Source organism: Serinus canaria, chromosome 9, assembly GCF_022539315.1.
Source record: "Serinus canaria isolate serCan28SL12 chromosome 9, serCan2020, whole genome shotgun sequence".
Classification (NCBI taxonomy): domain Eukaryota; kingdom Metazoa; phylum Chordata; class Aves; order Passeriformes; family Fringillidae; genus Serinus; species Serinus canaria.
This window is the reverse complement of record NC_066323.1, coordinates 23,817,404-23,843,462: the sequence shown is the minus strand read 5'-3', so window position 1 is coordinate 23,843,462 and position 26,059 is coordinate 23,817,404. Positions and strand designations below refer to the sequence as shown.

Here is a 26,059-nt window from a genome sequence, read left to right as displayed (position 1 = left end):
GTGCCGTGCCGGCGGTGGCGGCGGAGCGGGGCCATGGTGAAGATCGGCGTCCAGCAGCCGCCCGCGGCGCTCAAGCCGGACAAGGAGAAGGAGAAGGCGGCGGGGGGCGATGGGGTGGCGGGTGCCGTGCTGCTGCCCCCGGGCGCCGTGAGTGGGGCGGGGGCGAGGGGCGGCGGGAGTCGAGGGGTGCGGGTGCTGTGGTGCTGCTTCGGACAGGCACCGGCAGAGGTGTCCGGCTTTACCGACGGCTTCGGGGGCTTGATGGGCGCCCAGAGTTCAGAGAAGCGGGGAGGGGATGGGGCAGGGTAGCGGCGCCGTGGCTCCAGCAGCCGTCCCTGGGCACGCGAGTTAATGTCCAGCGCACACAGGGGCAGCAGAGCTCATCCCTTCGGGCGGGTTAGCCTGCGGGAATGTAATTTCGGATTGGTCATACACGGGTGGATTTCAAATCCTGACATCTCTGAAGGCTTTGGGTTGGCACCGGGAAGAGGCAAGAGGAGGAAAGCAGGTGGTGCTGGAGCAAGATGGGAAGCAAGGGGCTAAGGGCACAGAGCGCTAGATGCTTTGCAGATGGGAGTTGACACGGCGATGTGGAGTTGCTCTGCTCGCTCCAGGTGATGGGTAGGAGAGGGGAGCCAGTGCTGATGCCTGCAGGGGCTGGGATCCCTTCAGGCACAAGGGAAGAGAAGGCACTGGAGCATCCGTAGCCGGTGCAGAAGGTGGGCTGGGGCTGGGCAGAGCTGTGCGGTCGCTCCCGGGCTGTGGGAGCCGTGGCCCCGCACTGCCGGGCAGTGCCGGGGATGGCACGGGCAGTGCCCCTCTCCAGCACGGACATTGAGCCAGGCACTGTTGTGTTTGGCAGGAGCTGGGTGTTTGTGAAACCTCTGATGCTGGAGAGCCCCACTTGCCAGCCCTGCTGCCAGGATGGACCTGCTGGGTGGATTCCACACTGTGTAGTGTGAGGCTGTCGTCCTGAGCTGGGCCTGACCCACGGCATCCACTCTGCCTTGTAACAGCGCTCCCGTGTCACAGGAGGAGTCCTAAATGGCATTTCTCTATTCCTCATAAATCCCTAGGCTGTCCATGTGGTCTGATCATTTATTGAACCCTAGTCTCTCTCTGACTCAAAAAACGATGTGGGAGCTATGGTTTTGCTCTGTTCCTGCAGCAGTGCAGAGTGATCCTCTTCGTGTGCCTCATCAAACAAGTGGGAATGGCTCTGGAGAAGTGCTTTGCAGCAGGGGCTTCAGGAGACTGCTCTGCTCTGCAGAGTTCAGGGAGTCAGACCATGATGATCTCTTCATTCACACATGATGTGCTTGCAGCTCTCAGCTGTGCTGCCAGGGTCTGGCTGTGCTCAGTCTATCTGTTAATCTCACACCAAGAAGCTCTGCAGAGACCTGGGGGAACGTGGCTAACTGTGACCTCTCAGTGATTTCCTGACTGTATTTCTTAATTACAAGCTAAGGTACTCATTTTCTTCCTGCCTCTGATGTCCAGCCCTGGAAGCTGACTGTCACACTGGACTTCCAGCTCATCCTGCCATTAAACCAGCTTTCCACAGACAGAAACTCAGTTCTTCTGTTGATACTGCATGAGTTCAGGCAGGATCCGTCTATTTCTCATGAGCACTGTGAAAAAAGCAGTTTAAAAAGTAATAAAGTGACAGAAACTTGTTTCTATCATTAGTGCTGCCAGATCCCAGCAATCAAAATTATTTTGATTCAGGTCCTGCCAGATGTATGAAATTGGCTTAGGTAGCAAATAATAAATTTTGGGGGTTTTATTTTGCCTTGGGCCTTTTCTCTGACTCCTGGGAGGCATGGTGGTGTTCTTCTAAGCCCACCTCTGTGAGCTACAAAGGAACCTAAAAACACAAATTTAGAACAAAGACTCCTCAACAGTCTCTTAATTCCAGCAGACAGACATGTAAGAACACCAACAAAAGATCTATGAAAGAAGGCAGGAATGGGTTACAGTGAGTCTGTGCAGTGTGAGGATGTCCAGGGAGCAGCACATCCACTGACATCAGGTGGCCTCTTCCTGATGATGTTTTTCAGACTATGACAGTGGATTCTTTGTTGTGCTTGGGCTTAGCTGGACCTTCACCTTTGTCAAACACCCAGCCTGTGGCGTTGGTCTTTCCGTAGCCAGGCTTTTTTTGCCATACTCCTGCTGCCAATAATTTCTGTCTGTGTCTTTCTCGAGCTGCCTCACAGCAAAATGGCATTGGTGACATGCAAACAAGATGCTCTGCATTCCTTTCCTCTTTGATCTCATAACTTCAATCCCAGTGATAGGAGCCAGAGCTGGGAAATGATTCAGCGGCAGCTTCTGCAGCCTGGGGATTTTGGCAGGTGCTTGGTGAATGCAAAGATGCAGCAGGCAGGAAGATGTCTGTAATGCTAATGTGTCCTGAAAAGTAGGAGGTGAGCAGTCCTGACAGCAAGCTTGCATGTGCTGAACCTTGTTTCTCCCCTGCACAGTTTGGCTTGAATCAGGAAGGATATGCAGTTTAAACTCCTGTCAGAAAAATCCATGTAATTTTGAGACAGTTGCAAGACTTTAAGAGATTATAGAAGAAACAATCTTGTCATTAAGTAGGAACTGTGGGGATGTAGCAGCCTTGAGCAGAAGGCAGCTTGAGGTTATGCAGCCAGTAAGATAATCCTTTGTGTTCATTGGAAAATATTTGTTCAGATGCAAAATAGTATTCAATAAGTTTTAACTGAACTCCATATTTGCAGTCTAAAATGGAAATAAATAGACACATAGGCTGTGTCTGTAACTGGGCTGGGAAATATGCTCCTTGTGATTGATGTTGAAATCCACAGGAACCAAATAAAACTGATGGCTGGAGCTCTCGAGCCAAAACGTGGGTTGGGTTTTTGGGTTTTTTTTTGATCCCTTGTATTATTTTCTCTAATAATTGCTCAGCATTTGGCAGAGACAGTGCAAGAGCCAGAGGAGAAGGGGTTTCATTAACCGCTGCAGCCTGACCTGGTGTAGATGAAAGAGGGCAGAGGAGAGCCCCTCTCAGCCCTCTGTCTGTGCGGAGTGGACTCTGGCTGCCCCACTGGCCTGGCTGTGCCTGGCCCTCGGTGCTGCTGCCTGGGGGAAATGGTGCCTTACAGCCAACACTGCAGCACAGGCTGGTGTCTGGGGACAGGGGGTTTGCAGGAAACACATCTGTGTGATCCAGGGGTTGCTTTCACAGGAGTCTCCTGTCCTGCCTCTGGGAGAGGACTGCTCGTGCAGTCCTGTTTGTCTCTGGAAGGATGACTGTCGAAGGCAGGGCAGTGTTTGCTCAGGTCTGGCTGGTGGGAGAGAAGGGTTTTACAGGCCAAGCAGGACTGGGAGAGCGCTCTCCACATCCACAGCCTGGTGTACCTGCTGGAAACACCTCGGCAGTGCCTCACAGCCCCGGGGGCTGTGAGGGGCTTTCCAGGGTGCACACAATGCTGTCTGCAGGCTGTGACTGATGTTTTGCTCTTGGTAGGTTTCACTACTACCAGGCTTTGATTTGGTATCTTTCATCCCATCTGCGTTCCCAAAGTCTGACAAGACTCAGTGGTCTTTGGATCACACCCTTCCTGGTATGGAGAAGTTTCCCACAAGGAGCTGCTTGTTGCCTGGCACTGGATCCATCCAACCCTTCTGTGTCTGGGTGGTCTCTCTGTAGCTGCACCTCAGGACCTCTGTCTGCTGGGTGCCCCAGCTCCTGGCTGAGCTGACCCAGCCTCCTCCTTGTTGCCACAACCCCCATGCCCAGCGTGGTTGCCCTGCTTGGCAGAAATAGCAGGGCAAAGCCTGGAAACCTGTGGGGAGCACATTCCCTGAGGACCCCTCTGGTGCCCAGGAAGCTCTGTTCCCTGTGACTGCACATCTCCCCAGTGAGGAGCAGCTCTGCTGTGGATGTGGAGCTCTTAAGCAGGCAGATGGTGCCTCAGTGCTGGGGCTGGGGCTGTGTCCCTGCTCCCCTGCCTTTCCTGGTGCTCAGCTGGCCGTGCTGGGCTGGGAATGCTTTGCATTTGCCGAGCAAGCCCAAGAGCATCAGCGCTTTGTGGTGGCAGCAGGACAGCAGTGCCACTTCTGGCTCTCCCAGGGGTTTGGTGCACCTTGAGCAGTGACACTGCAGAGCTGGGTTCCAGCTCAGGGGGCAGGTGGAGGAGCAGTAGCTCTTTGGGCACATAAAGCAGAGCCACACCAACCTGTAGGTGCTGCTGTGCCAGTGCAGTGCTGGGTTTTGTGAGCAACTCCTTTGCAGAATGTTGTGAGGTGGGAGACAGATGGCGAGGGAAGGGGATGTGAGGAAGTCTTTTAAAAAGAAGCTTTTTCACCAAGCAAGCTGTAAATTCAAAAAGAGGAAGGAAAAGCTTGCTGGCAGCAGTGTGGATTGATTGTGCTCATTGACATGTTTGTAGGCTTGAGTTCAGGCTTGAGGCTCTCGAACTGCAGGGGTTCTCACCACGTTCAGGCTTAGGGAGTTGAATTTGGTAGATCCTAATTTTAAGAAGCAGCCTCCTGTAACAGAAGGTTATTCCTGGTCTTTGCCCAACCCTCCTATAACCACATGGGCTGAAATGGTGATTTCTTTTTGTGGCCTGTCCGGAGTTGTCGGCTTAAGGAGAAGCACTGTCATTTGCTTTTGGTTCTCTGTGGTTTGGGGATGCCTTGGAAGCAGAGGAAAAGGCCTGAATTGGAAAAAAAAAATGTCTGTGGACCCCTTGCAGAATCTGCTCTAGTGAAATACTAGACTTCAGTGTCTTACTGGACTCTGGACATGAATATTTGATACTCCAGCTGAGCATGACAAAAGATCTGGCTAAAACTGGCAGAGGGATTAGGACAGAGAGTATCTATTCCAAGCAGAAACATTATAAATGCAACTGAATTTTGAAACATGTAGCTGTCTTTCACCAAAGAGATGTAGACTGAAGAGCTGGAGCCAGAGGAACAGGAAATAGCTGTGCAGAGGTTTGTGTTCTCCCAAAGCTGGGACAGAGCTGGAGCCAGCCCATCTTTGCATGGAGGAGCTCTTCATGTGGGAAGAACTTGTTGTGTTTACCTGCTTTGGGCATAGCAGTTTTGGTGAGGGTTTTGTTTTTTTTTTTTTGGCTAAACACAGAAAACCAAGAAATACCTTTAAAAAGAAGAGTTTCAAAGGGTAGAAATGAACCAAAAATAAGTATGGGACAGAAGCTCAGAAGAAGGGAGCTGCATCCAGCAGAGCACTGTAGCTGGGTCTGGAGAGATGGAGGATGAGGTGTGCTTGTGCACTGCTCTGAAGTTCCTGATTTTTTTCTACCAATGTTTGCTCATTACCAGGTTTACAGGAGATGGAAAAGGCATCTTCACTTGTAGGTGCACATTTTCTTCCCAAGTGATGTGTGAGAACCTAGGAATGTTTGGGGTTATTTTTAATGCCAGTTTTTTTTAATGTCAGTGTTACCATTTGAAAGAGAGTGTGAGGGTGCTGGTTTTATTCACTCATCTCTCTGCACTTGCTTTTCAGAGTTGTCTTCCTTGGTGCCATGCTCTACCTTTGAAGTCAGTTTGAACAGCAAAGAGAAGGGTAAATTTTCCTCCTCTCTCTTGCTGTTGTTAAACTAGATACCTTTTCTTTGTGGTGAATTTTCAAGTGTAGGATTGACTGTCAGAGTTTTCCTATACTGTTGCTGGGAGAAGAGATAATAGCTGTCAGTGTTCCAGAAGGAGCAGTGACTTCATTTTATGGTGTGACACTGTGCCAGTCCTGATTTTCAGGGAAGAAGCAAATGCTGTAACCTGAAGTCTGGTTCCTTGAAGATGAATGAAGTTGCCCTCCAGGAGATGCTGGACTCTGCCCCTCTGCTCAGAGTGATCAGTGCAGGTTTCTGGCTGGGACTGTCCCTCTTGTCTGCAGAACCAGCAGAAGGCAGGGTGTTCTTGGGCATGGCTGTGTCCTTTCTTCCAGTTTTGGGAATCAGTCACATCTAGAGGAAGAGTGAGGAGGGACACTGCTGGCTTCATTGGCCATAGCCAGATCAGCAGTGCTTGGCTTGCTCTTGGTGAGGTCCAGAATGCCTGATCTCACCATCTCTGCCTGCCTTGACTGTGCCAGCTCCACACTGGGTGCTGTGATTTTAAATTGAACACACCCCAAAGCTCTCCAGACATGGAGCTTTCTGGGGCAAGCAGTCAGAGCCCAGGGGCAGTGCCCAGGTGAGTCCTGGGCCCAGCTGTTGCTCTGCTCTGGTGCTTCATTAGCATCCAAAGGCATCACTAGAGGTGAAAAACTTGAGGTGAAATCGTGTGAAACCCTTTGATGTGTCTTCTCCCTGTCACATGTTCTGCTTTCAGATGTGTTGCCACAGCACCCAATCCTTCACACCTCTTGCAAAATCAGCCTCTGTCTCCCTTGCCTTGTGCCCAGGGCCACTTGCATGGGTTGCTGGGTGGGTTTGTTTTACGTGGGAGCAGTTGTACAATTGCAGTGTGGGAAAAGAGGAGTGTGTTCCGAGGGACAGCTTAGCACTTTGGTGGGGACCCTGGCCCCTTGCTTCTTCCAAGCCCTGCATGATGGTAGAAGCTTTGGTAGGAGCTTCTCTTCCCTTCACCCAGGAGGAGAAGGAATGCTCAGCTACACCAAGAACAAGCTGAAAGCTGTTGGCATTTCCTTACCTCAGTTTTGGAGTGTTCTTGAATATTTTTGGCATTTGTGAGAGGTCTTTTAAGGAGTCAGGTGTCTGCCCACCTGCATATGTCTTTACTTTTGAGGCAAGGCTCTCTTAAAATTTGCCAGCCTCTCAGTTTAAGAGCTTCCCCTATTCCCAGAGCAGCTGCTTTGCTTCACTCTTGCTTGAGCTGCCTTTTGCCTATCATCACTCTAGAGAGGTTTTGAGACCCAGTGCCAAAGCTTAACTTCCATTCTTCTTTTTGGGAAGATTCCTATTCTTTTAATGCCACCTCCCACTTCAGGGAGTCTTTTGTAAAAAACCCCTAAACAACCCATGGCCTTCACATGGCTGTGCTGGCTCCTTCCCTCTTCCAGGTGAGGCCTGCCCAGGTGCTCCAGGGCCTTTTAGCTGTGGTCTTGGAGCTGCTCCATGGCAGGGACTGATTTTCCCCATCATTGCAGTGAGTGGCCTGGAAATCAGGCTGTGTTTATCAGAATCAGTATTTTGGCAGTCAGGCTGTTAAATGCCCAGGTTGGGATATTTTTTTTTGCCACTTTGTCACAGCTGTTTATTTTCTCTCTGCCTGCCTCTCTGTTCAGCATGATGCTCAGGGCTTCAGCTGTGAGCGTGGTAAGAACAGTCTTGTTTTTACCAGGGGCTTTGTTGGCTCTGCTAATGCTCTGAATGGTTGTACTCCTGGGAGAAGGAGAGGGAGGCTGGAATCATTCCAGCTGGAAGTTGTTGTGCCTCTGCCAAAAAAACAAAACAAAACAAAAATATGGAAATTAATTCCTCACCCCTGTGCAAAGAGGGAGGAGAAACAGCCCCTTAGTTCCATAAAGGGATGAGAAAAGGAGAAAAGAGGGGGATTTATATCTCTCTTGCTGATGAGGAAGAAGGAAAATATGATCACTGAGTGCTTGGGAGCTCCCACATGCTAGGCTGCATTTTTAACATCCTGCTGTCTTTGTCGTATAGCAACAATGCTGGGGGTTTTAATTAGCCAGTGGTTGTTTTTGATATTCTAATTTCCAGCACTGTGAAGTGGCTCCTGAGGCAGGTGGCTTTGTTGGTAGTCACATGCTGTGGTGTCACTCACAGGTGTGAGTAGATTCATTTATTGCAACTTTTTTGCCTTCAGCTGTGATAGTCTCTTAATTACTGACTTGCTTTTGGGGTTTTTTTTTTGCTTCCAGACATCTTTGAGTCCAAAAGTCATCAGTTGTGTTCTCTGTGGAAATGCTGTCGGGTGGCCAGTGCAAGCACTGCTCAAGGACTGTGAGCAGGGACTTTGGTTGCCTTGGAAACTGTGTGCCATATATATGTGTGTGTGTGTGTGTGTGTGTGTGTGTGTGTGTGTTTTCTTCTCTGTCTGTGCATGCACATATTTCCTTTTCTGACCTAGACCATCAGAAATGCCATTCAGCCTGGAAGAACTCTCCTTCCATGTGTGGGTTCCTTGAGAGGCCTCTCATTGCCAGTGCACAGCTCTGAACCCTCTCAGCCAGGGCAGTTCCTCAGGCAGTCTTCTCCCACGGGCTCACCTGGTATTCTCCTAATTTTGCTTCCTCTCCTCTCCTCTCTCCAAGCATAACTGCTCTTGAGGACAGGACTCATTTTTTCTTCATCTGGCACAGGAACATTCTTTGGAGTGTCAGGGATGCTTTGATGGATGCCAGGATGCCTTTGCTGTGATATTTTATCTCTCTGTTCCTCTCCCTCTTCTTGTCTTCCTTTGCCTTTTCCCTGTGTGTAGTCTCTCACCTCCCTTCTTCAGAGCTTGGCAGGTGCTCCAGTCTGGAGCCTGCCTGCCCACCCAGCTCGCTCTGGCCATCCCTGGGGGCTCTCCATCACTGGGCTTCCCTGTGTTGGAATTCCTGGGTGCAGACATGGTTATCTTCGGGAGGCAGCTCTGCATTGCTTCACCTTACAGGGTATCCCACAAACTCTGCAGTGCTTCTCCTGGAGCAGGGAGCAGCAGTGAGTGCCCAGCCCCTGTGGGGAGTAGGGGTGCTGCCAGTGGTGGGGGTGGATGGGGGCTTTGCTTCACAAACAGAAGGAGCAGGCGCTGGATACAGCCATGGGGATCACTTCTCCAAGAGGGGACACTCAAAGCTAACCTGTCACATCAAAGGAGAGCTCAGTCCCTTGCAGCTCACACCTTCTGTAAGTGGCAGCACTGCAGTTTTCCAGCAATCAGCTGTGGGGTGTTTCCACTTGAAGTCAGTGGAGGTGTCACTTTTGCAAGTCCTTATGTTTTGTAAAGCAGTAACTGATTTTGCTGTGAATATGGGATTTGATGTGCTGGAGGTAGTGACCTTGAACTGGTGTTTTTTCTCTCCCCATAGTCCATATTGGCCTTTGGCTAGCAGAAATGAGTGAACAGCAGGGTAAGTTAGATTGTTCTGATGAGGGTTTCTTTCTTTGGAGTCTGCATCCTTTGAGGAAGCCATGGCAGTGTCTGCAGTTATGTCAGTGCATCAAACATTGAGAGTTCAGGCTGCTGCTCCCTTAACAGTGTCCTGTAGAGTGGTGACATATTTTAGATGGCACTGCTCTCCAAACTGCATCCCTTTGCATTGCATTTCTCTCCTCACTTGTCAGTCATCAAAATCACATCTACTATTTTTAGTCGCCCCACGCTTCTTTTCCTGTTGGGGGTGTATATTTAGACACTTGTCAATCCAGTCCCCAGTTTGTCAAGCCTTGCTACACCTAAAATGAAAGATTTCAAACCTGTGTGTTTCAGAAATGCAGGGAGCAGGGTTTGTGGGGGACTGCTGTGATTCTGAAGCTGCAGATGCAGAAATGGCCCAGAGCTGAGCCCATCTCTGCCGAGGCAATGTGTGACTTGGGAAGGGATCGAGGCATGACAAGACACTTTTCATTTTCTCACTTCTGCCATCTTCAGCCAGACATGGGTGATGAAGGAGCAATAATGTCACATTTCTATTTTTATAACCTTCTCCTGTATTAATGAGAAATTCCAAAGGCAGCATCTCACCAGGTATGGTTCTTGTTAACAGCTCCTTCAGTGCTCTGTCCAGAGGCTCAGTGCTGTGAAGTTGGGGGGATTGGCTCAGCCACAGGTGTCTGAGAGGTTTCCCTGCTCTGACTCTCTGTGGCCTTTGAACTTAATTTCTAAATCTTGAACCAGATATTGTGCCTAGCCAGGTTTCTGTCCTCCACCCCCTTGTAGGAGAATGGCTCTTAACCATTCAGTACCAAACAGGGATAACAGGACACCAGCCATTTTCATCATACCCTCAGCAAGATCTGAAATTCCAAAGAAAATCCACAAAGACTGAATTAGGGCTTTTCCCCACCCCTCAGGCTACTGTCAAGCCTCTTCTCCCCCATGGTCTGTATCATGCCTCCATCCTTTCCCATCTGGGTGTTTGCTGCCTGTGCTCTGTTGCTGTGCTGGCCCTGTGAGCTGGCAGGGCACTGAGTCATAGTGAAGAGCCTGTTTTATCTGAGGACAGGAGTTCCTTTTTATATTCCAATATCCTGTCTGCTGCGGGTGCTGGGCTGAATGCCTGACAGCAGAGTCAGCATGTCTGGGAGCTCAGGCTTCTGTGTGGAGCTGCCTCTGACTGTCCAGTGGAATGAAGGGTTAGCAGGACAATGCCAGGCAAAAAACCAACATGTGCAGGTGCTTTTTGTGACAGATGGGTGCTTTTTCCTCCATTGTCCATGCAGGGGAAGAGCGAGCTGTGGCTTCCCCTTGGGCTGCAGAGAATAAGGACCTCTACCCACTGCCCCTTCTGAAATGGTCCCCTGGAAAGGGAGCCCAGCCCTTGCTGTGGGGTCAGCAAAGTGGCACTGCCAAGGAGAATGGAGCAAAGAAGGGATCACTGTGTGGAGAGGCACACAGTCTGCAGAGCTGGGGGTGTGTCTGTGCATCCTCCTCCCCACATGCACGTCTGTAGTGCCTGGACCATGGACATGCTGCCCTTATGCCACTGCTGTTGCTTTTCCTTCTGTTCTTTCATGGAGAAACAAATATTTGTCCTCTGCTCAGCCCAGGGAGGGGAGGAAGTGCCTTATGTTCATTTTTGTGTAAAATACGTCCAGCTCTTGGAATATTGTGTTTAAAACAACAAAAAGAGGAAAGCCCATTTACTCAGCTGAAATACCTGTCCCTACTTCTGCCCAGGGATGGTTTTAACCTTTCCCGTTCCTCTTGGCCAAAAAAACCCCAAGCTTGATCAAAGCAGAAAATTAATAGGATGCAAGCAGTGTCTGGTTAATGAATTCTCTGGAATATTGTTAAATATCTGGTGAATGTACAGCATTTTTGTGTGTTAATATTTTGATTTTTGTCCTTTGGAAATGCACACCTTGAGGAAAACCCTGCTGCCAAGTCTGATTCTCCCCTTGCTGGGGAGCCAGGCATTCCTAGGCAAGAAGAGATGGAAATAATCTGTGATGGATTTTCTGTTTTTTAGAGTACCTTGTTTGTAAACAATTCTACTGCAGTGAGTGGGGGTCCCATGGGAAAGGAGGTGTGTAGTGGCACAAGCAGGCAGCAGCCTATGCAACAAGCTTCTTGGATTTTTCCAGGCTGGTACAGATGGGGTATCCTGGGTGAAGAGCTGTCGGGCAGGCTGTGCACTGCTCCATCCGTGGGCTCTCAGTGCTGGGGATGCCTCCAGCCCCAAGCTGAGGTGCAGACTGCCATAGCTGCTTTTAAATTGTCATTTATTCACAGTGATAAAGGCTGGTGGTCTTTCCATCTGCTGGGCTGGGGGATGGAGACACACATTTGCAGTCAGGTTTTCCAGGTGATTTTTATGCAGTATTTTGCAGGACTGTGTTAACTGTTCCCCTTGGCCTGGCTGGCTGCGCTTTTAACCTCACTGCCTAAATTGCTGCTCTATCAGAATAGTTGCTATTGATTTTTCCTTTCCTCCCTCAGAATTTGGGGCTTTGTTTTTAATAACTTCTTCCAGATAAAGGCCCTGCTTTGCTTCTCCCACCTTCTCCCACAGGGCAAAGCTCTGGCATTTTTCCTGAAGCCAGGAGTGTTTTGTAGGGAGCAGCACCCATCTTTGGCGGCAAGAGGTTGGATGTCTAACAGTGTCTTTGGTCATACAAAAAAGACAGAGCTGCCCTAGCAAGTAGCAAACCATTGTGAGCTGATTTCCCCTCTCTAGCATTCCTCAAACACAGCTTTTCTCTTAGTGGGAGTATTTTTTTTGCCCTTTGAGTTGCTGTGTCCTCATGTAGGCTCTCTCCAGGCCGTCCCTGGAGTCAGCGCTGGCAGCCCCCAGCAGGAGCAGCACTGCATTAACCACACCAACCTGGCACCCTTTGGAAATGGTTCACTTTTCTCAGTTGCTTCAGTGTCAGGAGATCTTCTCCTTCCTCTTCACCCCCACTGTCTGCACTCTCTCTGTGATGACAAGTGTCTGGGGAAAGCTGTTTTTGTGAAACACTTGACATCCAGCATGACTTCCTTGTCCTAGTGGTTCATGTCAGAGAGCCTTTAAACTTCCTCTAGTGATGTGATTTTTTGTTTCTTTTTTTCTGTTCTTTGTGGCTTGTCAGAGTTGCTGCCCATTGTCTGCAGAAGGAGAGGAAAAATGTAATATTTTTCAGCTTGCTCTTCCCTTTATTTGCTGGAGGAGCAGCAGCAAACTGATTGCAGTGATCCTTCAGAGCAGGAAGCTGGAGGTGAATCGAGGTGCTGTGGGTCTTTCAGCAGCTGGGATGAAGCAGAAATAAATGTAGATTAATTTCTCCTGGAGGTGTGCTGGAATTGTAGCTCCCCAAAGCAATTTGGTCTTGGCAGTTATCAGGCTGAATGTGGCTAGGAATAAAAAAGTCAGTGTCTGGAGGAGTCCCCGTTGGCTGGGAGTAGGGCAGGTAGGAGAGGAGCTGCAGGCTCCTGGTTCTGCCCCTGTTCCTGCATCTCAGTGGAGCTCAGGTGCAGGGCAGGAGCAGGGAATCCCCGCGTGGCAGGGTCCCCATGGGTGCCTCAGTGATGCTGGGGTGTCCCAGTCTGGGACAGGAATGATGCCTCCAAGCCTGGCACTGAACTGCTGCTCTTGCAAGGGCTGCTCCATGGTAGGGAAAGGGGAGAGAGGTGTTTGCTGCCAGCTGGGATGGGCAGAGCTGGTCTGATGCCACCAGAGCGTGGCAGGGGCGCAGGGGCCTCTCCTGTTGGGGCTTCAGCACTGACAGCACCCTGTGGGTCTTGGCCACGTTATTCTGGAGAAACATCTCTTCCTTTAAGAAGTGAAAAACCTAGAAATGAGAGGCTGATGTTTGCTTTTCAGTCTTCCTCCTGTTCATAGCAGTCTCCAAGTAGCTGTGGAGAGTGTCTGTAGTCAAACACATCAGATCTCAGCTGCACAGAGGGAGTTAATCTGCAAGAGCCCTCCCTGGTGCCTCTCTCCCCAGCCTGCCTGCTCAGTTGAGGGCAGCTTTCAGCTCTTCTGTATGGAAACTGGGGCATCTCTGAACCAGCTTCTTTCATCTGCTTCTGAAAGGCCTTCACATTTGAAGGGTTATTTTGGTAGTAAAAACAAGAGCACCATGGGTTGGGATGAGCTGTCTGTGGGAGGTAACCCTGCCTTTGCACTGTCCTCTGTTTTCAGGGCTGTGACCAGGTGAGCTGGCTACTGTCTGTAGAGATTGGGCAGCACTCTGAAGAGGACAGGTCTGTTTTCTTTTGATGCTCTGTCCATTTTCCTTTGGAGCTGTGCTGCAATGTGCCTGAAAATGAAGTTGAGATCAGCACATCTGTTAGTGTCAGCTCACCCCAGCAGGGCCAGGAGGTACCAGTAATTCCCATCACAAAAATTTCCAATGAGAAGTTCTGCCATGAGTGGCAGCATTTCAACTAAAAAATTTTGGCTATAAATACATAAATGTTGTTACGTTCAGTAACCAGGAACTAAGAGTTCCTGATTTTATTTTTTATTTTTGGTCAGTCTTTACCTCCCACTGAAACAAAGCTTGTCTTTGTTCTGAACCATTGGTGGGAAGCTGATGATACATATGTCTGTGTACGTTCACACAAACACACACACACTATTTTTTCAATACATATAAATATGTAGATATATAATGTGTATAGTTTATGTGTCTGGGGTGAGGGAGGCAAAATGCACAAGTGTTTTACTGTTGCCAGGTGTGAAGTGGCTTTGCAGGGTGGTGCCTGCCTTGTTCATTGCACAACACAACCTCTTTGGATAGGACAGCAGGTTGCTGGTGCCCTGGAGCACACTTGGAGGGGCCAGCAGGTTGCTGGTGCCCTGGAGCACACTTGGAGGGGCCAGCAGGTTGCTGGTGGCCCAGAGCACCCTTGGATGGGTTCAGCAGGCTGCTGGTGGCCCGGAGCACCCTTGGATGGGTTCAGCAGGTTGCTGGTGCCCTGGAGCACCCTTGGATGGGTTCAGCAGGTTGCTGGAGGCCTGGAGCACCCTGGGATGGGTTCAGCAGGTTGCTGGTGGCCCAGAGCACCCTTGGAAGGGTTCAGCAGGCTGCTGGTGGCCTGGAGCAGGCTCTGAGGTGGGCGTTCTGTCCCCAGGAGGAGCCGGGCGCCGTGGCGCAGGGCCGCCGCTCATCGCTCAGCGGGGTGTGCTACCTGACCATGGGCCTGCTCGTGCTGCTGCTGGGGCTGGTCTTTGCATCGATGTACGTCTACAGATACTTCTTCATCACCCAGGTAGGAGAGACTTGGGAAGCACTTCTGTCTCCATCAGCCTGAGCAGCCAGACCACCTTTGGGAGAGGTGCTGCTGAGTTTTGTTGCCCTGCACTGTGCTAACCCAGGAGCCAGGTTGCTGGGCACTGCAGGTGAGGCATTTCTTAAGTGGTAGGCTCAGGCTGACCTCCATTCCCAACACCAGGAAGGGCCTTCCAGAAACCCTCCCCTTCCCTTATGGCTTTGTTTTGCTTTCTTTTTAGCTGCATAAAAATATCCTGCCAGTTGTACCTTCTAAACCCCTCATTGCTGCTGTCTGGGGTACAGCAGTCTGACAGCATGGCTTGTGAGGGGAGAGCAAGCCTGGAGACAGCAGGGGGGTACAGGCAAGGGAGCAGCTTTTTGCAGTAGGTTTTGTAGGCTCTAGCACAGAAAAACTCTGTAGGTGTGACAAAAATAGGTGCTGCTATTAATAAAGCAAGCAGAGAAGTAAGAACAAAGTGGGAGATGATGTAGAAAGTGAGCCCTCAACCTCCATTAAATTCAGCACCTTTTCTTCCACATAGTCTTTGCAATGCCTGGCCTGGCCTGGCCAAGGCACTGAGCTGGCAGCACTGTGAGGGGTCAGAACACAGGGAATGAGACAGGGCAGAGCTGCTTTTTGAGGAGGAAACTGCTGAGCTCTGGCCTGCTGAGTGTTTAGCCAAGAAACCCCAGAGCACTGATTTGCACTGGAGCAAATTGTGCTGTGGAGTGGCTATTAATGAATGAGTTCTCCCAGGACTGCTGCTGCCTTCATCTCTGCAGCCAGCACTTATCCACTCAGCAGAAGAGTCTTTCCTTATACTCCTTTTGTCCATAAATTTCCTTGCTGTCAAATTAATTTGCAGTTTTGTTTCAAGAAGTTATCAGTGCTTTATTACCTGTTCTCATTTACACCTGATCTAGAAATGCTGTGACAGCCCCAGAGCTGCTCCATCTTCACACACAGCCCTGTCCCAGGTGAGGGCACCTGTCCCTGGGCTTTTGGTGGAGGCCCTTTCCTAGGAGAAGCAGCCCTGGCCCCAAAGGAGGTTCTGGCAGGGACACCTCCCAGGCTGCTCAGAGAACAGCAGCTCCTGTTTTGCTGGGAGGTGAATCCACTTTGTTTTGCTGCATTTGCCAGTCCAAGCTACAAGGGCCTCTGGAAATGATTCTCTGCTCAGCCCAAGCTTCTATGCCTCCTAGAAAATATGCAGTTTTTTCTATGCCTCCTGTAGAAAATGCAGTTACTGGGAGCCATGGCTATGGAGGGATGTCAGCAGCCTGGTGAGGAAATATAAAAGCTTGCAGGCAGTCTGTTTGCCTTTCTGAATTACTCCTCATGAAAGGCAGCAAGGAATTATTTATTCCTTTGGACCTGGCTAGCATGAAATGAGATGTGATCATTTCACAAGGGTAATTTGCACTAGGTTCACCAAGAATGTTTTCTGATAAAAAGCTTGATCTTTAAATATCTTCAGGTATCTGATGAGTGTTTCACCCAACAGGGGTACACTCCTGCTGTGTTTGCTGTAGCTGTTGGGGGTTGTGTTGTAGCCCTGCCTGGATTGTGTTGTACCCCACAGCTGCCCCGTGAGAGCGTGTTCCACTGCGGTGTCCTGTACGAAGACTCGCTGTACTCGCCTTTCAAAGGGCAGCTGGAGCTGCATGAGGATGTCAAGATCTACATTGAAGAGAACTACGAGCAAATCAATGTCCCCGTGCCCCAGTTTGGGGGGAGCGACCCTGCGGACATCATCCACGATTTCCAGCGAGTAAGGAGCTCCTGGGGCCGGTGGGGGCAGCATGGGGCTGAGCTGGGTGCACCAGCTCTGTGTTCATGGCCCAGCACTGTCATTGTTGTCACATGATCTATTCCTGAGCTGCCCTCCTGCCCAGGGCCCTCTTTGGGATTTTCCAACCCGCTCTGCTTGCTGGGTAGGGAGGTTTGTTTGACACAGTGTCCTGTCTTCCCTGAATTCCCTCTCTTCACCACTTTCCCAGTAAGAGTTCATTGCTGAGGGTTCAGTTGTGTCATTCCTGTGCTTGGCATGCAGGGTCTGACAGCATATCACGACATTACACTGGACAAGTGCTACGTCATCGAGCTCAACACCACCATCGTGATGCCTCCTCGCAACCTGTGGGAGCTGCTGGTGAATGTGAAGGTACAGCTGCAGCCCTGCTGCTTCTGCATGCTTTCTTTGAGTGGGCTCCTGGGTGCCAGCTGGCAGCTCCTGGCAAATCAGAACTGCTGTGTCTGGGGAAGTGAGCCTTGGCCATGAGTCTCCACTCCTGAGCAGAGTGAAGGCTTCAGCAGGTTTAGCTGAAGTACTGATTGTGCAGACAGTGCAGTAAGGCTGGCACAATGATCAGCCTGACCAGGGAGACACAGAGAAGCAGCAGGATCCTTCCCTCTGGTTTTCACTGACTGTAGGAACCAAGGGAAAAAAAAAATTCCTTCCTTTCCCCTCCTGTGTTTTGCACTGTGGTTTGCCAGTTGCAGAGCTCTCGGTGTCCCTTGGGGAGGAACAGGCCTCCAACACTCACCTTTTTGGGGGGAATCTGTGCTGCCCTCCCTCCTGGGCTGCAGCACCAGGCTTGGGCTCATGCAGTTATGCTCACAGCCAGCATTAATTTGGTTTAGTACCAGCGATTTTGTTCAGTTCAGAAGCCTGTGCTGCTGAAAGCAGCCATCTTAAAATAGAATACTATTTAATCTTCACAGCAGGAAAAAACCACAGGATTTTTCAGACTGCAAAAGGTACATATCTGTCTCAGTCTTCTGCAGGTAAATCAAGGCACTGAGCCTGGGTCTTTTATCACTCCTGTGAGGTTCTGTTTAAAAGAAAGGGGGACAAAAGACAATCAAATTCTTACTCTTTCTTAAATTCTCTTTGTTCACTTCCTGCTATGTGCAGTAGGGTGAACTTTGCAGTGTGAGCTCAGAGACAAACAGTTGTGCCCAGAGAGAGCCTGATCTCCAGTCCCTGTCAGACTCCCAGTTTGTTTCCTTGCAGTCCTCACAATTTCATGCACTGTGACTGTCTGGCAATTGTGCTGGGAACCCTCTGGGGTACAGCACACATTTACTCACAACTCACTCCAGACCTGTCACAGCTCATGACCCTGGCAGGTGACCAGTCCCTGGGGCAGAGGGAAATGGAAAAGGCAGGATTGCACAAGCTGAGAGAAAACAGCTGAGAGTGGGAATGCTGGGCACATCCTAAAATAACAGATATAAACTCATAGTCAGTGAAAATGATGCATTGTCATTGAATTTAAAAGGGGATTTAAAAAGGGGATGTGCTTATGCTTACATAAGCACATATGTGGTCATATGTGAAGAGCCCAAAGCAGGTGTGAGTTTAAATAACCTCCTGATTATTGAGATGGTTCAGTAGTGTCCAGTCTGTCTATGGAGGCTTTGACCTGTACCTTGGAGACATTGTTCTAAAGTGGTTAGCTTGGTTTTGGGCTCAGAAAAAGTTTTTCACCATGAGGACAGTGAAGCAGTGGAACAGGGTACCCAGGAAGGTTGTGCTGCCTCCTTGAAATTCTTGAAGTTTTTCAAGACCAGGTGGGATAAAGTCCTGAGGTGCTTACCCAGCTGAATTAGCTGTGATCCTATGGGCCTGCCATCTTCATGGCCACATGTGAGAGGGGTGGCCTTGCTGGTCAGGCAGAAAGCTCAAGTTTCTTTCTGCTGCAGGGAGGCTCTTTATGACCTTATGACTTGCCCTGCTGCTCAAAAGTGCTGCCTTTTGGATGCTGGGTGAGCTTTGTTGGTCCTTGGACTTGGAGACTATTGCCTTCTCTGCATTTCTGAATGCAGTCAAGTCCCTAATGAATGGGACTAATTCCCAGCAGAAAGTTTAGTTTTGGACCTGTTCAGTGACTGCATTCCTGTTTCTAGAATCAAATCACAGTCCAGCAATTAACACCAGTGGTTTGCTCCAGAAAACTGGGGCAGCACAGGGAGTTGGGGAACCTCCTTTGCTCTTTCTTCCTGGCCAGCCTGGTGCCAGCGTGCCCCTTTGCAGAGTGGCTGCCACATGCCCTATGCCTGCTTCTTTCAGGCTTTATTCTGCACAGGTGTGACAGTTCAGTGACCAGGCCTGCATCAGTGTCTGACATAAAAGGATGGAGGGATGCTCCCTCTTGCAGAAGCAGGAGGCTGGAGGTGACCCAGTTAAACGATGGACCATGCACATCTCTTGCAGAACACAAGATGCTCAGAGCTTTAGCTTGCTGAAAGTTCCTGGCAGAGACTTGAAGGTACTGTCCTTATTGCACAATCCTGCCATGGAGGAGTGGTGATTCCCCCTTCATCTGCCACAGCTATTTCAGTCTGAGACAGTGAAGAAACTGGCTTGTGTGCTCATGTCTGTCTCTCTGAGCCATCTGTCCAGGCCATGGGTGTGGCACATCCTGAGCCCCAGCCCTGGCTGTCACTGGGACAGCCCCTGCCAGGAGCTGCACATATCTCTTCTCCCCCTGAGAATCAATAGTGGAATTTCTTGCAGAACTGAAGTGTTAGTGCAGTACAAACAGGCACTAATTCTCTAATCCTGCAGTGTTAGAGGACAGCCTTATTGATCTACCTGGCTGTGCCAGCTCAGCAGCACAGCACTGAGTTAAGGCAGTGTGTTTGCAGGTGTGTCTCTGTGGAGATAACCAGTCCTGGGAAACAGAAGAGGTGATACCTGAAATGGTGCTGCTACTGCTTGCTTTTCACTTTGGTTTGAACTGACAGGTGTCTGCTAAGGAAGGCAGGAGCTTCCCCTGAAATGGAAAATGCAAACCCCCTCCCTCTGAATTATTGTAATTTTGAAATTAAGGGGCTCTCAGGCAAAGATACGGGAATAGGAATAACAATTCTTTACTAGGAAAAATAAAAATACAAATACAATAGTACAAAAAACCCAACAGTCACAGAGTCAGAGCATGCCCTGACCCCTGTGTGTCAGGGTGGTGGCACAGTCCTATCCCAGGGGGCTCAGGGTGGTGGCACAGTCCCATCCCAGGGGGCTCAGGGTGGTGGCACAGTCCTATCCCAGGATGGCTTAGGGTGGTGGCACAGTCCTATCCCAGGGGGGCTCAGGCTGGTGGCTCAGTCCCATCCCAGGGGGGCTCAGGGTGGTGGCACAGTCCCATCCCAGGGGGGCTCAGGGTGGTGGCACAGTCCCATCCCAGGGGGGCTCAGGGTGGTGGCACAGTCCCATCCCAGGGGGGCTCAGCCCTCCTGCAGTGCCAGCTGTGGCTCTGCTGGAGCAGGGATCCTGCACAAGGGGGGAGTTTTCCTCTGCAGCTCCAGGGCTGCTGGAGATGGGCCTGCTCTCCCTCTGGGAATGCAGGGCAGCAGAAAGCTGCTCCTCTGGGAATGCAGTGGGCAAAGGCTGCTGGGCTGTTCCCAGGGCAGATTAGATCCAGGTAGGAATGCTTGGCTCCTCCCCTGGGCAGAGCATCTCCCCATGGGATGGTGGAATTTGATCAGCCCTGCAGGGACACTCAGTGGCCATGGACAGCAGAGATCTCCTGGAGGGAAGGTTGGCTGTGGAAGAGATAAAGAAAACTGCCCCAGGAACAGCAGAGAACTGCCCCAGCTCTGACAGATGGGAATAGAGCCCACACCCAGCTGCACCTTTCAGCTTGAGACAGTTATACTTACCTATACGTACTTGCCCCAGGGTCTGACAGTTCTTTGATTTCTTTGACTCTTCTTAAAGAAAAGGGACCAGAGGTGATTCTTTGTTTCATGATCTAGTTAGCATCTACTTACAAGTGACCCCTGGCCAAGCTGCACTTGTTGCACAGCTGATTGTTGCTACAGCGATGTCCAAACATGAAAGATGCCCTGAGCACCTGGGAATGAGCTTGCAGAGAGTCTCCAGTGCTGAGCTGAACTCTTTCCCGCAGGGGAAGATGAGACCTCCATCTCTGGGGGACACATAGAAACCCTGTTTTTTTCCATTCCCTGGTAGCTTTCTGCAATGACACCTCACCCATCACCTTGGCCTTCATTGTGGCCTCTACCCCAGCAGCAGGAATGTCACTGCCCCAGACGTTCCTGGGGCAAGGAAGGTGTGTGGAGAGCTCAGTTCTTCTCTGAATGTGCTGCCCATGGCCCATCTCTAGTCCCCATTCCTGTGGGCACTGAGGGCACGACATCATTGTGGCTCTGCTGAATGGAACAGAGAGGAGAGGAGAATGTTGAAATCTGAGCTGGGCTGGTGGTATTGGGTTTTTTCTTTTGAAGTAAATGTAGAGCACACATTTCAGTGGAGTTCCTGGAATTTTGGTTAAGCTTTTATTTCTCTCCAGATGGCTTTGTGGTACTCTCAGAGTTACAATTTTGGGCATCCTGCTCTAAAATTTGGGTCAGTTTATAACAGGGTTGATCCTACACTGACTTCACCCCTTATGTGAACATTCCATTTTTGGATCTCAACTGTTTTGTGTGCACTGTGCTACTAGCAAGGGACAGTTTCTTGCAAGGACAAGGTTACGTGTTAACTGGCCTCAGTAAGTGGAGCTTGAGCCTCAGCAGAGAATGAATTTTCTACAGTTTGGTTGTCCATGGTGCTCTGCATGAAACAGTTGTGTTGAGGGAGTGTTTGTGCCTTATTTCAGTGGAAACCCTGTCATTTCAGAAAGGGACATACCTGCCTCAGACGTACATAATCCAGGAGGAGATGATTGCCACGGAGCACGTCAGTGACATGGAGCAGCTGGGCTCCTTCATCTACCGCCTGTGCAGCGGCAAGGAGACGTACCGGCTGCGGCGGCGCGGCGCCCGCCGGCGTGAGAGCCTCCCTGCTCCTCAGCCCCTCACCGCCTCATCACAGCCTGCCCTGCTCCTCACCCATCACAGCCTGCCCTGCTCCTCATCCATCACAGCCCTTCTCCTCACCCCCTCACAGCCTGCCCTGCTCCTCACCCCATCACAGCCCTGCTCCTCACCCCATCACAGCCTGCCCTGCTCCTCACCCCATCACAGCCCTGCTCTTTACCCCATCACAGCCCTGCTCTTTACCCCATCACAGCCTGCCCTGCTTCTCACCCCATCACAGCCCTGCTCCTCACCCATCACAGCCTGCCCTGCTCCTCACCCCATCACAGCCCTGCTCCTCACCCATCACAGCCCTGCTCCTCACCCTCCTCACAGCCTGCCCTGCTCCTCATCCCATCACAGCTCTGCTCCTCACCCCATCACTGTCTGCCCTGCTCCTTACCCCATCACAGCCTGCCCTGCTTCTCACCCCATCACAGCCCCTGCTTCTCACCCCATCACAGTCTGCCCTGCTCCTCACACCCTGACAGCCCTGCTCCTTGTCCCATCATAGCCCTGTCCAATTCTCCTCACCCCACATCACAGCCCTGTCCCTTCTCCTCAACCCATGTCACAGCCCTGTCCCTTCTCCTCACCCCATGTCACAGCCCTGTCCCTGCTCCTCGCCCCATGTCACAGCCCTGTCCCTGCTCCTCTCCCCATGTCACAGCCCTGTCCCTGCTCCTCGCCCCATGTCACAGCCCTGTCCCTGCTCCTCTCCCCATGTCACAGCCCTGTCCCTGCTCCTCACCCCATGTCACAGCCCCACTGTGGCTGTGTAGCCATGCTGGCCTCTTCATGGCCAGAGCTGGGTTTCCCTCTGGGGCTTTGCCTTTTCCCATCCAGTTAGTCCAAGCCCAACACCAGGATGCTGCTGCAAATGGGTGCTGAGTGCTGTGTTTGTGTCTTCCATCAGCCTGATACAAATCCTGCAGAAATGATTGCAGGAGCCAGCAATTCATTTACACGTGGGCTCCTGGGGCTGAACTAATAGCAGTGCTGTTGGGAATTGTTTGGAAAATTTCCCTAATGAAGGCACCCGATTCAGTGGCAGCTATTCAGAGCAGATTAGATCTGCAAAATGCCTTTAATTAATTAAGTTCATAATAGTATGGAAAGCATTGTGAAGAGGGAACATTGAACTGTGTAAAAATGATTTCATGGAAATTAGCAATATGTACCTTATATTGCAATGGTAACATTGCTGCAAAATACTCTTTAATACCAGTATTTGCATTAATTTGATTTTAAGGTATACTTAAAGGCTCACCTGGAACATGGACCTACAGTCAGTGGGGTTTGGGTCTTTGGGAAAGCTGCAGGGTGCTGAGGTCCCCATGGCTGTAGCTGATGGTGCTTTCCCAGTGGGAGCTTCACTGACTCCCACGGAGTCCTGACACGGTCCTGCTTGTCATTGGGGCACACAGGTTTGCTGTAAGGGGGAGGAGGTGCCAGCAGAGCTGCTCAGAGCTGAGGACCTGCATTTGGAGGGCATGGGGAAGTATTATCCAGAGGAAAGCATCACCCCAGGCTGGGGCCACAGCAGGATCAATCACACAGGGATACAAATAGGGGTTTTATACACTTCTTGGCTGCATCCAGAAGGCTGTGACTTTTGCTGGTTTCTGGAGGCTTTCTGGTCCCTGAGATAACACTGAGATACTGTCAGCTGAAACCAGCTATTGCCAGGTGACTCCTTCAGCCCATGGCAGCTCTTACTGCACGACTATATCCTAGAGAAGGTTGTTAATTCTTCCAAAGACCAGATAAGGCTGCTTTCCATATGGGCTATGTTGTCTCCCCATTTCAGTGTTCAGAAGTTGCATCTCATCTGCTTTCCTTCCCTTCCTTGCTTTGGTTCTTACAGATTATCATTTGTTGATTCACCTCTCTTCTCTCTTTAAATCACTTCTAGGTATCAGTCGACGTGAGGCTGGAAACTGTCATCGCATTCGTCACTTTGAAAACACTTTTGTGGTCGAAACTGTTATCTGCCAAAAGTCATGAAGCCACTCTCCAGATGTAACCTTCCTTGGCTTTGCTTGCACACACATGCTCTTAGCCCTCTCTTTAGACATGGTAATCTGGCTACTTTTTATACTCCCCCCAGCTTGTGCAGCTCTAACCTCTGGGGTCCTTTGTGGCCTTTTCTTCCCTGCTACCTACCCAAGACATTGGCTGGGCTTAAATTTACACAGTGCTCAAAGATAACTGGGGGGAGATGCAGCTTCCTCCACACCACAGGATGGAAATCTCTTTTGGGAGCAGGCTTGGGTAGAAGGGATGGCTGAGAAATAGGAATGCTGGAAATAGGTGCTCTTTTCCTGGCTGAGCAATTTCATGGCACTGAGGCTGCCATGGCACTGGGACAGAGGGTGTATGCACAAGAGGAGGATTTCCATTTCGGGGCTGATATAATTACAAGATGCACTTAGGAAAGGAATAGTTGTGAGGCTACAGACAGGGCAGGTTGAGAGCTCAGCAGAGGGAAGGAGGTGTCAGCAGCAGAACTGGTAGTTACTGGCAAGTCAAGAAGCAGGTTTTTCAAATCTTTTAACACTGTGTATTCTTGTGTAACTTCTCCAGTGAAAGCTGTTTTGATAGTAATCACTGTAATCCAGCTGAGTATCACATTATCTGCAGGCACCAGTGGAGTACAGATACTGACACAAGGCAAGATTCAGCTGATCAATATACTGCAGAGAAATTGTTTGAACAAAACTGCATTTCTATTGATCATCAGACAGAAGAATTGCAGAGTAATTAAATATTCTTCCCTCTGTTCCATAAATGTAGTTAAAACTAATTAGGTTCTTGAAATGCAGGCAGTTTTTTGGCTTGAAAGAATGGGGTGAGTTTCAACTTGGCACATTCTTGTTAATTGGTTTCCAGCAAATCTGGACCTGTTCACCATCTGTTGAAATGAACTTGTTGTTTTGGAAGAGGAAGGATAAAGTAAATGCAAGTACAATCATTAACTCAGCAGAACCAAAATGCAAAGTTAATATATTTTAAACTTCTGAGTGTTAATTTTATGAGTTAATTATGTGAAAACAAAACAGGATCTCAGGATGGTCATGTAATGCCACAGGAATTAGTATATTGTTAGAGGCTGAGTATTTATTATTTTATATAAACATAGCTATAAATATTAATTTCTGTTAAATAGAGAAGGACACTTTGGTTTCATTCTGCTTTAAGCTTGATGTAAAATGAAGAATTAGGTGCACTTCTTGCAGGTTGGTGTGGAAAGTTTCCCACTGCCATATGGGTATTTTCTAGCATTGTGTTTTCCCAGCAATAACTTGCTGCTAGCCCCAGCCTTTAGTTGCCAAGAGGATGACAAGAAGTGGGTCAGAGAATTGGTTCACTTCATGGAAGTAACTGGTAAATTTAAGCCCTGCGTTTCTCTTCATTTCTAGAAGCCTGAGCCTGCACTCAGGTGCCACACAGGCCTCTTGCCCTCCCCTCTGGTTCTGCATGATGTAACTGGTCATTGGATGTGCTAACTGTGCAGTCCCGCAGCTGTAAGGACAAACCTTGGTTCTTTGGGGTCAGCTCATGTGGTCACTGTTCCATAGGGTGAGAATGCAGTTGTAGAAAGAAAATATAAGATGCTTTGTATATTTTGTCTGGTGGGAATCTTACTTCTTAGGAAAAACCCATGGGATAATAAAGTCTTTTACCTCTGATCTGTGAAGTGTGTGTTGGTCTGGAATGGGAGGCACATGCCCTCCACAAAGCTGTGACTGATGGGAGGCAGCAGCTGGGGGGTCCAGCCCAGGGGGATAGATGCTGCAGTGGGGAGGTCCTTCCCAAGGTGATGGGAGAGCTCAGGGATGTGCCTGACCCGCTGGGGAGCTGCCCATGCCTGCAGGCTCTGAGGGCCCTTCCCCTCTCCCATCCCTGGGACACCCAAGGGCAGCCTGTGTGGGGAAGTTGCCCAGCTCACGTCTCTGAAGCAGACAGATAGCTCTGCTGCTTGGGTGGCTCATGGGCACTGGATCTTTGTGCTCAGCCCTGCTTCTCCAGCTGTTTGATTTCTACAGGAAATGTGTCCAACGTCACCCAAGGCTGCAGTTGCCTTCTGGCTGGCTCTGCAGGGCCAACCTTTGGGGTTTTTACTTTCCTCACTACACACAGCAATGGGGTCCCTTGGTGTCCTCCCAGGCTTTCTCCCCCATGATTCATCCTTCTGGCTGGAAAGTGTCAGAATATTTTTCCTGAACTTGACTGTTCCTCTTTCCACAGTTAGTCTCTGGTCAGTCAGGGAGGAAGTTCATGTTTTGTTCATCACAGTAACTTTTGCTGCATTTTGTGTTTAACTCTTCACTGCATGGATGCTTTTTCCATCCTGGGCTTCTGAGGGGAGCTGCACCTTACAGTGACTGTGTTTGCCAAAGCCTCTTCTCCCAGGCTGGCCCAGCTGGCTTTGCCTGACTGCCCTCTTCTTCCATCAGCTCTAGGCTGAGGAAGCAACTCTGCACCACTCTGTGGGAAACCTGAACCTCTCAGACATGCCTCTTGAAGGCTGAGATGCTTATACTGAGAATGTGATTGATGCATTCCAGTAAATCCAGGTAGCAGTGAGTCAGCAACTGAGAGTTGTCCAGTACAAAAAAACCCAGCTTGTTTTGTGAAACTGTTTTCCAAATTTCCCTCATGGTTCAGATTTTCATTTTCTGAGGTTGCATTTGTTGCCCCTTGCTCTGAAGAGAACTTAAATCAGTTCTACTTCCTAATCTTGCTCACACTCTGGCAGAAGGCTGGTTTATTTGATTGAACAGTGGAACGTCTACAAGCTTGGCAATAAAACCTGCTTCAGGAAGACTGGCAGAGATGCAGTTGAAACCCTAAAATATGGGTCACTGTGATAATGGCTGGCATCTAA

At 50.0% G+C, this 26,059-nt stretch overlaps 1 protein-coding gene across 3 annotated transcripts; it reads left to right on the top strand.

Moving 5' to 3' along the window:
- ITM2C (integral membrane protein 2C) lies at positions 1 to 24,860 on the top strand. Of its 3 annotated transcripts, none has more exons than XM_030226969.2 (6): positions 1 to 147; positions 14,200 to 14,337; positions 15,923 to 16,111; positions 16,394 to 16,504; positions 20,990 to 21,140; positions 23,084 to 24,860. In XM_030226969.2, exons 1-6 carry the CDS (start codon positions 34 to 36, stop codon positions 23,173 to 23,175), a joined length of 795 nt encoding a protein of 264 aa, XP_030082829.1. In that variant the 5' UTR covers positions 1 to 33; the 3' UTR covers positions 23,176 to 24,860. The 3 variants fall into 3 exon arrangements, with proteins under 3 accessions (XP_030082829.1, XP_050834038.1, XP_050834039.1); XM_050978081.1 differs by having other exon boundaries at positions 15,845 to 16,111; XM_050978082.1 differs by lacking the exon at positions 1 to 147 and adding an exon at positions 5,180 to 5,575 and having other exon boundaries at positions 15,845 to 16,111.
- The last annotated feature ends 1,199 nt before the right edge of the window (positions 24,861 to 26,059 follow it).